The sequence below is a fragment of the Lepidochelys kempii genome, chromosome 11 (assembly GCF_965140285.1).
Source record: "Lepidochelys kempii isolate rLepKem1 chromosome 11, rLepKem1.hap1, whole genome shotgun sequence".
In the NCBI taxonomy this organism is placed as follows: Eukaryota; Metazoa; Chordata; order Testudines; family Cheloniidae; genus Lepidochelys; species Lepidochelys kempii.
The window spans coordinates 53,216,712-53,230,562 of NC_136390.1; the positions used below are offsets into that span (position 1 = coordinate 53,216,712).

Here is a 13,851-nt window from a genome sequence, read left to right on the forward strand (position 1 = left end):
TTAATTAGAATATCTTTATTGCTTTAAATTGAGCCCCAAAATTGGTTAGGATGGCACATTCATATTGTGGTCCTCCACCTGGATAGAACTTAGGGTTGCTGGAGAGCTGCTTTTGTCAGTTGAAGGCCTTCCCAAACCTCCCCCTCCCCCCCACCCCCCCGCAAACTCTTGCTCAGTAGCTGGTGAGAGATTCTTGTGCTGCTTCCACACAGCTGAGTCTGCTCTGACTGCTCCTCCGATTGACCCTGTTGGTTTTTCTGAATTGAACGGAGTAAAGTGTTTTTATCGCAGGCACTGTAGGCTCTAGAGTGTTGCAAGACGTTCCAGGAGTGAGGCAAGGTACAAGGTTTAGGGGATATTGGAGTATTTGGGGTTGGGAAGGAAAGGTGCCTGAAAGGTGATGTGGATGAAACAAGGAAGGTGGAGGGGAAGAAGAGACGGCGAGGAGTTGGGAAGTGTAGAAGGTTGAATTTGGGAGATCAGGAATATGAAGGGGGAGAGAGAACAACCAGTTGTCTTTCTCTCTTCAGACCTTGCTTTTAAATCCAGAGCTAAAATGCTCTTTGGGGAACATTCTGCTGGCCCAGTAATTGGAAAATTGGAATTGTGGTAATTCTCTGATTGAATTACTTTAAAAACTGAATGTAATTTTGAAAAAAGCCTGAATTTACCAGTACCAAATTAATTTTTCAAACAAAAAAATACAAGTACTGTCCTGTGTTGTCCATGACATGGCTGCCAATATTGCGAAAAAAAGTTACTTGTTACTGTTTAGCTAGACACTTAATAAACCAATCCTGACAAAGTTACCCTGTAAATAAGAATGTATCTTTAAGGCAGTGCTTTAGGAGTGTAATATGATACTCAATTTTATGTTGCTCTGTGATGGAAAAAGTTGTCCTAAGTAAAATGAGTGGAAATGTGTAAACACAAGACCTTCCTTTTCAACTCATTGGCTCCATTAAGTAAGCACTGGGGGAAGGTGAAACAGAATAATCCATTATACGGGAATGTATTTGGAGTTTCTTTGAATTATTGCCAAAATGCATTATCCTTGAACTGTTTGCCCGTGAGCTGTACTGTCGTTGACTTCATAAACAATAAGGGTCCATGGCTTGCTGTTGCTGTTGAAAGTAACTGTTACTAAATTGAACACCTGTCACATAAATTAAAGTAACGCACAGAATGAAATGATCTTCTGTGATGTGGAAAAGTCAAACGGACGTCAAGGAGAGGGACTACACTTGTACTGCTGAAAGTTAAATTGAGTCTGTGGTAACAGGCTGCTCAAATCTTTGCCCCAAACATCTGAGTGATGAGGCAGACAACTTAGTGGGAAAAGGCTGCAGCTTTATTAAGGCAAGAGACTCGTATAACACATCAGCAACTACAGCATATCCTACTCCTCAATAATCCCAAAGAATGTAATACCCTATGAGTGCTCTGGTCCACACTTCTGGAAGAACCTACACCCAGAACGAGTTCTGTTCTTAACAGTATAATTAATCCGGGAAGGCCAAAAAAAAACAGGTTCCTGAATTCCCCAATCTACTAGGTCTGGTAATGCCTAAAAGGTAGCAAGTATTGTTTTCTTAGACTATATGTCTACACTGTTCTGCAGGTGTGAACTGCAGAGTGCACCAAAGTATTGCAGACTTAACTGCCCAGTGTGTATGCTGCTGGAGCAAACTGAAAGGAACCTTGTTCATGTTAACATGCTCTCATTTGAAAGAGGGTTATGTTAATGCAAACTAGGTACCTTTTAGTCATGCCAGCAGCGTCCACGTGATCACAACACGTTGGTGCACTCTGCAGTTCATACCCCAAGAGTCCTGTCGTTTTCCTCAGATCCATGAAGTATCCCTTTTCGAGATGGTCCTCTCACTGCAACTAAGACTGCATAACAAACTTGGGTCTTAAAAACAATCACAATTATTTCTACAAATTTAAAAAATACAAAGCCTATTAACCTGCATGAGAAAACTGCACCCTCTATAGATTATAGCCTGTTACCATAAAAATCCCCAAAAGGGATAATAAAAATATCTTAAAAGCTATTACATAGACTTATTTACTATTTGTTATAACTTAAATACACACACCACAAAGAAGCAACTGAATTTCTCTGTAGTACATTAAAATGACCAAGCAACTTTGAAAAGGTCTGGAATGGTTTTCCTTAGGCAAATCTAACATTCTTAAAATCCATTGTTTCCACAGGGAAAGTATATGGATATTGAGTTTGATTTCAAAGGTGATCCACTTGGCGGAGTTATAAGTAACTGTGAGTATTACATTTGGTACTGGCTTAAAACATTTCACAGGCACTTTATTCAAAATGTGCAGTAAAAAGAGGGGAGATGAGTTATGAGGAGATAGTGTTTATTTTTAATTATAACTCAGTATTTGTTACGTGATAAAGAGGTGGAAAAGTCGTTACTTTTTCTTTGGTACTGAATTGTATAAAAAACAAAGTAAAAATGCATTTGGAAATATGGACCAGGATTATTTAAAAGTATTGCTTAAGGGGTCGATAAGTCAGGTTTATGGGGCCATATATTGCCCATCCTTGAAGGTGTTATCTGAGAGGGAGCTTGGTGTGGTGATCAAATTCCAAGTATGTCATTTTCTTATCAGAGTAGCACTCCATTGCCGAGAAATTGTTAAAAAATAAATAAAAAGTAAGAAGTCATTAGTTTGTGCTGACAGTAATGGAGCAGTACAAAAATACCCTTTTTGTATAGACTGCAAAAAGGGGACAGGGCAAATTTGATTTTCTTTGCAGATCACCTTTTAAGGCTGTGCTTGGAAGAGTTTATTACAAACTTATTACCCATTAACTTTGAAATTTTGTAACTAAAGAAGTTTGAGGCCAAAAGATACTATGTTCGTTTAATGTTGCATTCACCAAAACATAAATACAGACGACACAATTTTTATCATTCAGGCTTTGCGTATTGTTTTTCATCTAATAGTGAAAATATTTTGCATCCAAAAAATATATTTCTCTAATACAGTATGTGAACTTTCATCTGTTTTGTCTATAAAACGCCAAACTAATTATCATGATTAAAATATTGTATCTTGTCAAAAGGAGGCCAACACAGTAGTTCTGTAATTCTTTGTTTTCCTTTTCACCTATAAAGCAACCTCTGAAGGGTGTAGTTTTTAATCCTTTGTGCTCTAGGGTTCATGTCATGCCAAAATATTTCCTATGTGAATGTTGCAAATAGAATGATAGAGGTTCTGGCTCTTCTTTTTAAGAAGTAGAAACTAATTGTACCACATTATCTAGGTGAGCTGAGTGATTATGTCAAGCCTTCAACTCATTGCTTGAAAAATTCTGAACTATACTAATACGTAATGCTATAAATCTCAATAGGGAGGAAGGCCTCACCAACCCTGTTTTTATGCTGTTACATGCTCTATTAGGTGGACTGTATTGCAGCTTATATTGCCATTAAATATTATTGCCTTCATAATGACTTCAGAAGGAAGATCTTTGACTAATTAGTGTTCTTAGGGAATCCAACTCTTGGGAAGCACAGAATTATTAAATGCCGACAAGCATGAAAAAGTCTTCTTTGATAATCCCTTTACTATAGGACCATATCTTACAATGATCTCCCTTGTGGCCCCCTTCAGTGGGGCAATGTGGATGCAAGGAGCTGCCCACAGGGGACTAGAGAGTATAATTAGCACAGTGATTCATGTAGATCCCATCTGTCTTCCATTGAAGAGAGAGACGTCCATCAACTTCAGTGGGAATTGATCAGACCTGTAATGTCTTGTGTACCATATGTGGGAATAAAAGCCTTCAAGCAAATCTTGTAAAATGGAAGCAACTGAAACACCTGCTGAGCTAGTCAGGTCTGGTCTGTTTCCAAATTGACGACAGCTTATATTTGATAATTATAAATTATATATCTGTGTTGAAGTGTCTAACAACACTTTTTCATGCATTTGGCACCTTACTACATGAATGCTATCATGAAAAAGAAATGGTGAGTGGAAAAGTTCATCTGATAAATCCTATTAATCACATCTCTAGGCATGTGTGTTGAAACTGACTGTGATCAGCTATTTAGGGCTTGTCTATGCTACAAAATTAAGTCGACTTTATCAAATTCGACCTTGAGCCTCTGAAGTAAGTCAACTGTGGGTGGCCACACTGTGCTCATTGTCTCAACCGAGTGGTCCTCATTAGCCGTGCCTGCATCGATGCACAAAACAGGGTATCGTGGGTAGCTATCCCAAAGTGCAACTTGCCACAGTGTGTTTTGGGAAGTTTGTGCAATGCCTCATGGGATCAAAACATTGTTGCAAGGGAGAATGGGAACATTGCGTTGGCATCCCATGATGCACTGTGCTCCCTCCCTCATATCAATGGCAAACAACCCAGTGATTTTCGCACCTTATAACCGCCACGTGTATGCCATAACCCCAGAAGCATGGCACCTGCTCAGTTGTGCAGTCTTGCTGTGAGCATCTCAAACACCTCGCACCTTCTCCTGCCGTATTTCCAGAGCCAAAGTAGGGTCCGCCATGCGGAACATAGGGATGTCTTGGAAGCCGTCCTGCTGCAAGCCATTGAAAAAACAATCCACGGTTGCTGCTGGCAGTCACAGAGCAGCTGCAGTCTGTTGAGTTCCATTTCTGGTCCTGTGAAACAAGCACTGACTGGTGGGACCGCATCGTTTTGCAGGTACAGGATGATGGGCAGTGGCTGCAGAACTTTCAAATGCGGAAGGCCACCTTCCAGGAACTTTGTGCAGAGCTTTCCCCTGCCCTGCAGTTCAGCAACACAAAAATGAGAGCTGCTCTGACAGTGGAGAAGTGAGTGGCGATTGCTATTTAGAAGCTTGCAACACCAGATAGTTACCGGTCAGTGGGGAATCAATTTGGAGTAGGTAAATCAACCGTGGGAGCTGCTGTGCTTCAAGTGAGCAGGGCCATTAATCGACTTCTGCTACGAAGGGTAGTGAGTCTGGGAAATGTGCAGGACATAGTGGATGGTTTTGCCACGATGTGGTTCCCTAATTGTGGGGGGGCGATAGATGACACGCATATCCCCATCTTGGCACCAGACCACCTTGCCAAAGAGTACATAAACCAAAAGGGATAATTTTCAATTGTGGTACAAGCGCTGGTGGATTATGGGGGGCGGACATTAACATAGGGTGGTCGGGAAAGGTTCATGATGCATGCATCTTTAGGAACTTGGGTCTGTTCACAAAGCTGCAATCTGGGACTTGCTTTCCAGACCACAAAATGAACACTGACGACATTGAGATGCCTATAGTTCTCCTGGGGGACCCAGCCTACCCCTTGTTCCATGGCCCATGAAGCCATACACCGGCCATCTGGACAGCAGTAAGGAATGGTTCAACTATAGGCTCACCAAGTGCAGAATGGTGGTTGAATGTGCCTTTGGTCATTTGAACGGGTGCTGGAGAAGTCTACTAACAAGGTTGGACCTTAGTGAGGAGAACATCCCCATGGTTATAGCTGTCTGCTGTGTGCTCTGTAATATCTGTGGGGAAAAACAGGGGGGAAATCTTTCCACAGGGGTGGGCAGTTAAGACCGATCGAATGGCAGCCATTTTTGAGCAGCCAGACACCAGGGCAATAAGAAGAGCACAGCAAGGGGTGCTGTGTATCCGCGAGGCTTTGAAAAGCTGTTTCAATAATGAGTCGCAGTAATGTGAGCTGCTTGTCTGTATTGTGCTTTTCCAAACCTTCACCTGGCTTGTATCACTGTCCCTGTAAAGCCAACCCCTGCCCAAGCCCACTGCTTCTACTCAATAAAGGACATTTATTTCTTGAATCCATTTATTTTATTTGACAAACATAAATAAGGAGGGAGAACAGAAAGAAAAGGTAACCTTGAGGAAAAGGGGTTGTAAAGTTGCAACGGGAGAAACATTTTCAGCTGTGTAATGTAACAACGCATTCCAGACCATCAAAGGTCTGTGAATGGGCACCTTCTGTTCCTTGTACCCACCCCCTGAGTTAAGTTAAAGGGATATTGGACTTTTCATCCATGCCTCATGGAACACTTAGGGGAGCATGATTCTGCACCAGGCAATGCTGGCTGGCTGTCCACCAGGGTCTGCAGAGGGACTCTACCCACCTGCTTCTGTTCCTGCAGTTCAACCAGATGCCTCAACATGTCTGCTTGGTCCCTCATAATCTGAAGCATCTCATCCTGCACCGCACGCTCTCGCTCATTGGAAGCTTTCCTGCTCTCCATGTCCATGTCTAACTTCTCGGACAGTGAAATCCTCCATGCTCTCAGCATTGTGTGAGCTGTCCCAGAGGCGTTCATTATCTTGGTGAACATGTTCTCCCATGTTCTCTTTCTCCTCCTCCTAATCAGCAAAAGTCTACTTTCAGGTGTTGATGACACGCCGAAGGACACATTTCCAGCTGTCAGTCATGGGAAAAAATAAAGGAGCCATAGTACATGAATGAAATGTTTCCATAGCAAGGCCATTTTCATTAAAAAAAACCAACCCAACAACTCTTATTACACTAGGTGCAAGCCATAACATAATCAGAATCCGTAACCATTCACTGTGCTGTTTGCTTCTCTAGCTATGGTGAGTATGCCCACCACGCCCGGGTCATGGGTGACTGCACTTTTAATGAAGTTTACGGGAGGCTCATGTCGGGAGCAGAGGTAGCTGGTCAAACAATGGACATTCCCCATAGCACCACGGGAAGCCGTTTATGAACGGGGAAGGAGGGAACGTTTTCATTCCCAAATTGTGGAATCTCTCATGAGGGGACTGGGGCCCCACATCAGCCACTTTAAACTACTTGCTGACCCATGCTTAGCACAGTAAAGGCACATTAGCAGCCATGTGGTTTGGTGATCCAGAATGTGGGGGGTAGGGTGGGTCTATATGCCCTTTTTTTTTTTTTTTTTTTTTTTTTGGTGTAAGAGCACTTTTAATGAAAACTTCCCCCATTTCTCCTAGGTGACCCTATGTAATATCAGTCTTCTGAGGGTATCAGAAGTGGAAAGGAAGGAGATGCTGAAAGTTGTCTGTGTATAGACCCGGTCCTTATGCTGCTATGTTGTGTATCACAATGATGCCAGCAGAATTAATTCAGGAGTTGCGTGGGACAGTGTCCTACTATGATGAAAGAAATAAGAATGCCCTGCCCAGAAACCTTCTGCAAAGGATTGCAGAGTACCTCCACGAAAGTTTCCGAGAGATATCCTTGAAGGATTCCCTGGCTATCCCAGTCCACATAAACAGTCTTTTCCGGGGCCACCCTCTGCATAGCTGGAGCAGAATAGTTTACTCAAGTGTGAATTTTTAAGATTTATAATGTATTTAGTGACATACAAACAATACTGAGATGGTAGCTACAGTTTTGGGAGTAATTTTTCTGATGAGTAACAGAAATTCTTCAAATGCTTTGTTGTCCATTTAAAAAAAAAATCAGCTTGGAGTTAAAGGCTGGAGGTATTAAAAAGTTAGGAAAAAAGTTTTAAAAAAATCCTGTTAGGCAATGAGAAACATCTGTTACTAAGTAACAAATATTTCTGACTGATTTAAAAAAGATAGTAGTAGAGGGAATCACCTGCTGAATGCCTTCACACTTCTTAACATGACGGTGGTCTTTTCTAACAGTATCCTAACCTCACCCTAATTTAATGATAAATTAGTAAATAACTATGAACCTAGATACAGTAGATGTAATGCCTGGTTTAGAAAAGAACTTTAATCAACAAGGACTTACAATCCAAATGACAGCTTATGACTATAATTAAGAATAAGATCTATATTTTCACCTCCTTCAGAAACCATATGAAAGAAACCTATGAGTAAAAATAATAATTTTTAGATTAGCAAAGCAACTATCTTATGCTAGTGTAAACACTTGATTTTTGCCTTTTGAAAGGTATATGTAATTGTGTATTCAGTGAAGAATCAGCAGTAAGAGCAAAGAACTCTGGTTATGTATTATGATTGTTGTTGTGGAATTTCAATTGGTCAAGGCACTGTTACTAGCATTTCTTATGACTAGACATTTAAAAACCTTGTTTTAAACATCTGAAGTTTTTCAAACTCCATTGTTAGATGGATTTTGGGGTGGTTTTTTTTGTTTGTTTCTGCAGTCGCTTTTTGATGATAGTAAATATGTAGCGTTAAAACTTTTCTAAACTAGGTAAAAAGCTTGAAATTCTGTTAGCAAAATTTTTTTTTAAAATGACAAACACCACTTACTAGCTAGTGTAAACAGCCTTTAACTCCTTTTGAAAATGTGTATTAGTTGTGACTGACTGCAGATACTCCAAATAATTCTGATGTGTTGAGGGCTCATTTCACTTAAAGGGAACATAGTTCCAAATATTGGGTTAATATTGGAAGGTCCTGTTGAAGAGCCATTATTGTGTTCTCTCATGGCTGAGAAGGGAATCAAGGAGGGGGAAAATATGGCATGTCAAGAAGCTGCAAGTTTATCTGTAAAAATTTTCAGCTGCCTAGTGGTTGGAACATGCCTTGTGATTTGGCCTGCATAGCTAAGGAATGGACTAAAAATAACTTCTGCTGGACCCTTTAGAATGGATTAGGCTAGTGACATTTATTCCTCTCTTGTGGTGTTTTGCCATGTATCCTCATTCCTTTCTTGACACTGAAGTCAATTTGTTGTACATTTAGAGAAATAGAAAGGACCAAATATTTCTGCATCTATCAACCTTAAAGTTTCTGTTGATCAGAAACCAGAAAAATTCATTTGTATATTATAGCTTGCCAAATGTATTGTACAGCATTACTAGTTGTCTGTGATTTGAAAAATTTCATTTTATAGTAAATGTCCATTTTACTCAAATGGTTGGTCAGCTGCTGATTTAAACAGTTTAAATATCTGTAACTTTTTAAAGGCGTAGTCAACTAGGAAGTACAAATTATCTTTTCACTATCTCCATAACATTCTGATATCAGATGGAGCCTTTTACTAGATGAATATTGGAATGTTGTGCCTTAAGAAACAACAATAAGTATTTGACTTTTAAGCCATGTGTATTTACAGTAATGACCTTTCTGAAGAGGTTTTATCCTTAACACCAGTTTTAATGGGTGTTAACCTTTGGATTCTTTTCCATCCAGACAAAAGCACTGATGGATACTGTGTGTACCCGGTAAATATACATGTGCCTAATATATGTGTGTGCACTGTGAGTATTTTCTATATACAGCACTAAAATTTACAAAATGTTCATATATTGTTTGTACCTGCATCTATATGCATAAACAGCCAGCACTTCTGTGCAGAATTGCCTACACTGAATATGCTGAAGTGAACTTTTTGCAACAAGTGGATGCAATTTGGTATTGCTATTAATTTTTTGTATTACTGTAGTGCCTCGGAGCCCCAGCTGTGGACTGGGACCCCATTGTGCTAGGCACTGTACAATAATAGAACAAAATGACAGTGCCTGCCTAAAATATGTACCTATGTGGTGTTTCCTTTGAAAATTTGGTCTGCAGGATTTATAGTCATCAGGGATTAGTGAAAAATTTGTTGGTTATGCTGACTGTTAAATCTGTACTTTGGGGTGATTTGTTAGAATGCTGCTAAAACAGAGGGCCAAAGGGAGGTCAACCAAAAACAGAGTTTTCTAAGAATATGACAGATGATTTGGATTACTTTTTTCACTCTCATTGTGGCCTGCACTTGGACAATGAATAGCAGAGCATAAACTCAGCTTTAAACAGGATTGTAAATTGTGGCTCTGTTGTTATGGTAAATACCTGATTTTCTGACTATCATACCTTTCTGACACTTTTCTCCACTAAATATCCAGACAGTGCAGTGAACATTGCACTTTGGAAATCTGATAACTAATTTAGTTAACTTCCTTGCTTAACAAAACCCCAGAAGAAAAATCTAAGACATCGATCCCTCTCTCACAACTAATTTAACATATGCTCAGGAAACTGTTTACATTAAAGTCTCTGAAAGCATGCATGTAATTAGAAAAAGCCACGTGTCTCCTATTTTGCCAGAGCTCCGTAGCTGAGCTTTTAAAGCTGTATTGAAGTAACAAATATGCCTTTCAACCCAAAAGGTCCCAAAGTTCTTCACAAACTATGTACTTTCAACAGCGCTTCTAAAATACAGCCACTTTTGGAAGGGTTTGCAGCTACTAGTGGGGCAGAAGAAAAAACGGGAGATTTAGATTAGATATTAGGAAAAACTTTCTAACTGTAAGGGTAGTTAAGCTCTGGAATAAGATGTAAAATCCCTGCCATTGGAGGTATTTAAGAATATGTTGGGCAAACACCTATTGGGATGGTCTAGGTTTAGTTTGTCCTGCTGCAGCTCAGGGGGCTGACTTGATGACTTCTCGAGGTCCCTTCCAGCCATACATTTTTATGATTCTATATTAAGTAAGACTGAACCTAAAATTGTCCCCTGCTCCAGGGGTTCTCAACCTTCACCCCCTCCACATGCTATAAAAACTCTTGGCCCACTTGTGCCACAACAACTGTTTTTCTTCATATAAAAGCCAGGGCCAGCATTAGGGGTAGCAAGTAGGGCAATTGCCCAGGGCCCCATGAAGCTAAGTTGCTCAGGCTTCAGCTTCAGCCCTGGGTGGCAGGGCTCGGGGCCCCAGGCGTCAGCCCCATGCAGGGGAACTGTGGCTTTCTGCCTTGGGCCCCAGCAAGTCTAATGCCAGCCCTGCTTGGCAGACCTCCTGAAACCTGCCTATGGCTCCCCAGGGAGCCCCAGACCCCGGTTGAGAACCTCTGTCCTACTCTATCCCGGCGCATGCAAATTTAATCTTAGGTTGTCAGTAGCAAGGTGTCTATTCAGTTAATTTATCTGTGATAACTCTTGATTCTTTCTTGACTCAAGCTTAATATTAATTTGACAGGATAGCTTCCCATTAGGGGAGATATGACTTAAAAAAGCAGAATGGACCTGATTCTGCAAGATATTTGAGCACATGCCTTACTTGGAATTCATGAGTAGTTCTAGGCTACTAATGTGTTTAAATTTCGGCATGTGCTCAAAAACTGTGCTGAATTAGGGATTAAATATGGTTACAGTTGTTTTTATGCACTACAATATAATTTAAAAATTCAAAGGTCTGGGGGTGGTATATAGAAGAGTTATGTATGCCTAAAAATCATATTTATAAGTGATTTTTAAATATTGCTGAGATGCATGTTAAGTCTCAGATTTGCCAGAACTAGATAATTGGGTCATAAATCTATGGAGATATCTTTTTTAAATTGTTTAGACAGATTACAAAATGGTATTCTGTAGTATTGTTTGTTTTGATTATATTCCAAATATTCCACAGTCTAGTTTTAAAATGTAATTGTTTTCCTTTACCTTTCTCAAAGTTTCCGTGAATGCAGTCTTTAGTCATTCAGAAGTCAGTGCTTCAGATAGTTTGTGCTAAAACCCAACTTCTGACAATTCTTCCACACTTTTAAATATTATTCCAATAGATATTTTTGACACATACAGAAATGCTATGGATTACCAGAAATAAACTACATGGGTTGAACCAGATGTAAAAATAAATAAGAGGTGTGCTGTCATTGATTGTAGCTTTGCTCATCTAAAATTATTATAAATGACACATTTCTGTATGTGTGCTGTATTCCAAAAAACCTAGAGCCTGTCATCGCTAGGTGTTGTGGATGTTCAGAACCCCTCAGGTTCAGTCTCTTGCACTTAATAACCTTGACACACACACAGTCCGTTTCCTGCTGTATTAAACCATATAGGTAATTTGATTTTGTAATATGTGATCAAGCCACAGGAGACATGTTTATAAGTGATTGCACTTCGTCTTTTTTAAAGTCATGCAGTAGTGTTCTTAACTTTGAAATGTTTGTAACTCTGAACAAAATGTTCCTTCAAAAATTTATTAATACAGCTTTGAAACTATACTGTGCAGAAGAAAAATGCTGCTTTTAACTATCTTAATTTAAATGAAACAATCACAGAAACAGTTTCATTACCTTGTCAACTTTTAAAAAACTTTCACTTTATTTTTTAGTAGTTTGTTTAACGCAGTACTGTTCTGTACAGTATTTGCTCCTTTTTGTTTTGCTGCCTGATTGTGTACTTCTGGTTCCAAATGAGGTGTGCAGTTGACTGGTCAGTTCGTAATTCTGGTGTTCGTAACTCTGAAGTTTTACTGCGGTTTGCATCGGTGGATAGCAATTGTTTTTTAAAAGGTTTTGCAAAACTACTTGTTGCTGAATATGCTGAAATACAGCCACATCTGGAAGCAGAGAAGACAAATTATAGGGTTATTAGATTATAAAAATGCAGACGTTGCTTGAAAAAAAAAGACTGAAATCATCCTAACTGTGCCACTGAGACCTCCGAAATTAGTGAAATTCTCCTTACCATGGTCTTCAGCCTTTGAAATGCTGTGCTTGCTGTGGATTTTGCCAATTGCAGTCCAGGTCAGTGTGGTGCTTTAAATTCTTCACCTTGGCACTTGGTTATTTTGAACACAATGTAATTTACTTTGTTCCTGATATATTTGTGAGAGGCTTAATATGGGCTTGTCATAAATATAAAGGGAAGGGTAAACCCCTTTGAAATCCCTCCTGGCCAGGGGAAAGCTCCTCTCACCTGTAAAGGGTTAAGAAGCTAAAGGTAACCTCGCTGGCACCTGACCAAAATGACCAATGAGGAGACAAGATACTTTCAAAAGCTGGGAGGAGGGAGAGAAACAAAGGGTCTGGGTCTGTCTGTAGTCGTCTTGGCCAGGGACAGAACAGGAATGGAGTCTTAGAACTTTTAGTAAGTAATCTAGCTAGGTATGTGTTAGATTATGATTTCTTTAAATGGCTGAGAAAAGAATTGTGCTGAATAGAATAACTATTTCTGTCTGTGTATCTTCTTTGTAACTTAAGGTTTTGCCTAGAGGGGTTCTCTATGTTTTTGAATCTAATTACCCTGTAAGATATCTACCATCCTGATTTTACAGGGGGGATTTCTTCATTTCTATTTACTTCTATTTTTTATTAAAAGTCTTCTTGTAAAACACTGAATGCTTTTTCATTGTTCTCAGATCCAAGGGTTTGGGTCTGTGGTCACCTATGCAAATTGGTGAGGCTTTTTATCCAACATTTCCCAGGAAAGGGGGGGTGCAAGTGTTGGGAGGATTGTTCATTGTTCTTAAGATCCAAGGGTCTGGGTCTGTAGTCACCTAGGCAAATTGGTGAGGCTTTTTACCAAACCTTGTCCAGGAAGTGGGGTGCAAGGTTTTGGGAAGTATTTTGGGGGGAAGGACGCGTCCAAACAGCTCTTCCCCAGTAACCAGTATTAGTTTGGTGGTGGTAGCGGCCAGTCCAAGGATAACGGGGGTAATATTTTGTACCTTGGGGAAGTTTTGACCTAAGCTGGTAAAGATAAGCTTAGGAGGTTTTTCATGCAGGTCCCCACATCTCTACCCTAGAGTTCAGAGTGGGGGAGGAACCTTGACAGGGCTGGAGTAGGAGATGTTAAAATGTCTTTGTGGGAGGACTAGAATAGTAAATTCAATTTTTATGTCCCTGTGTTTTAGACTTGATTTGCTAGCATGGTCTTTTTAATCTAATCCCTTCTCCTAGTCCTGCTGCATATTAATAGAATAAGTAAAGTATTATCTTCGATTTATGCTGTGTTTGCAAGTGGGTTGAACTGTGATAATTACAACAGGCAGCATGGAGACAAAGTAGTGCTTGTAACCGACTAAAATATTAATAAGTTCTATTGTACTCCCACGAGTTCTGAATGTCCTTGTGTCTTCATCCATTCAGCGACCACACCAAGGGCCAAATAATCCTCCTGTTAACTGAGCTGGGCAGTGGG

At 40.0% G+C, this 13,851-nt stretch overlaps 1 protein-coding gene across 7 annotated transcripts in view; it reads left to right on the plus strand.

Annotated features, from left to right (window-relative positions):
* The window catches only part of MYO1B (myosin IB), a 180,269-nt gene that overhangs the window by 103,016 nt on the left and 63,402 nt on the right, over nt 1-13,851 (plus strand). For all 7 annotated transcript variants that reach the window (XM_073306214.1, XM_078847999.1, XM_073306213.2 and 4 more), the window contains one exon: nt 2,221-2,284. In XM_073306214.1, coding sequence (XP_073162315.1) covers nt 2,221-2,284 — 64 coding nt within the window. The remainder of the gene's footprint in view (nt 1-2,220; nt 2,285-13,851) is intronic.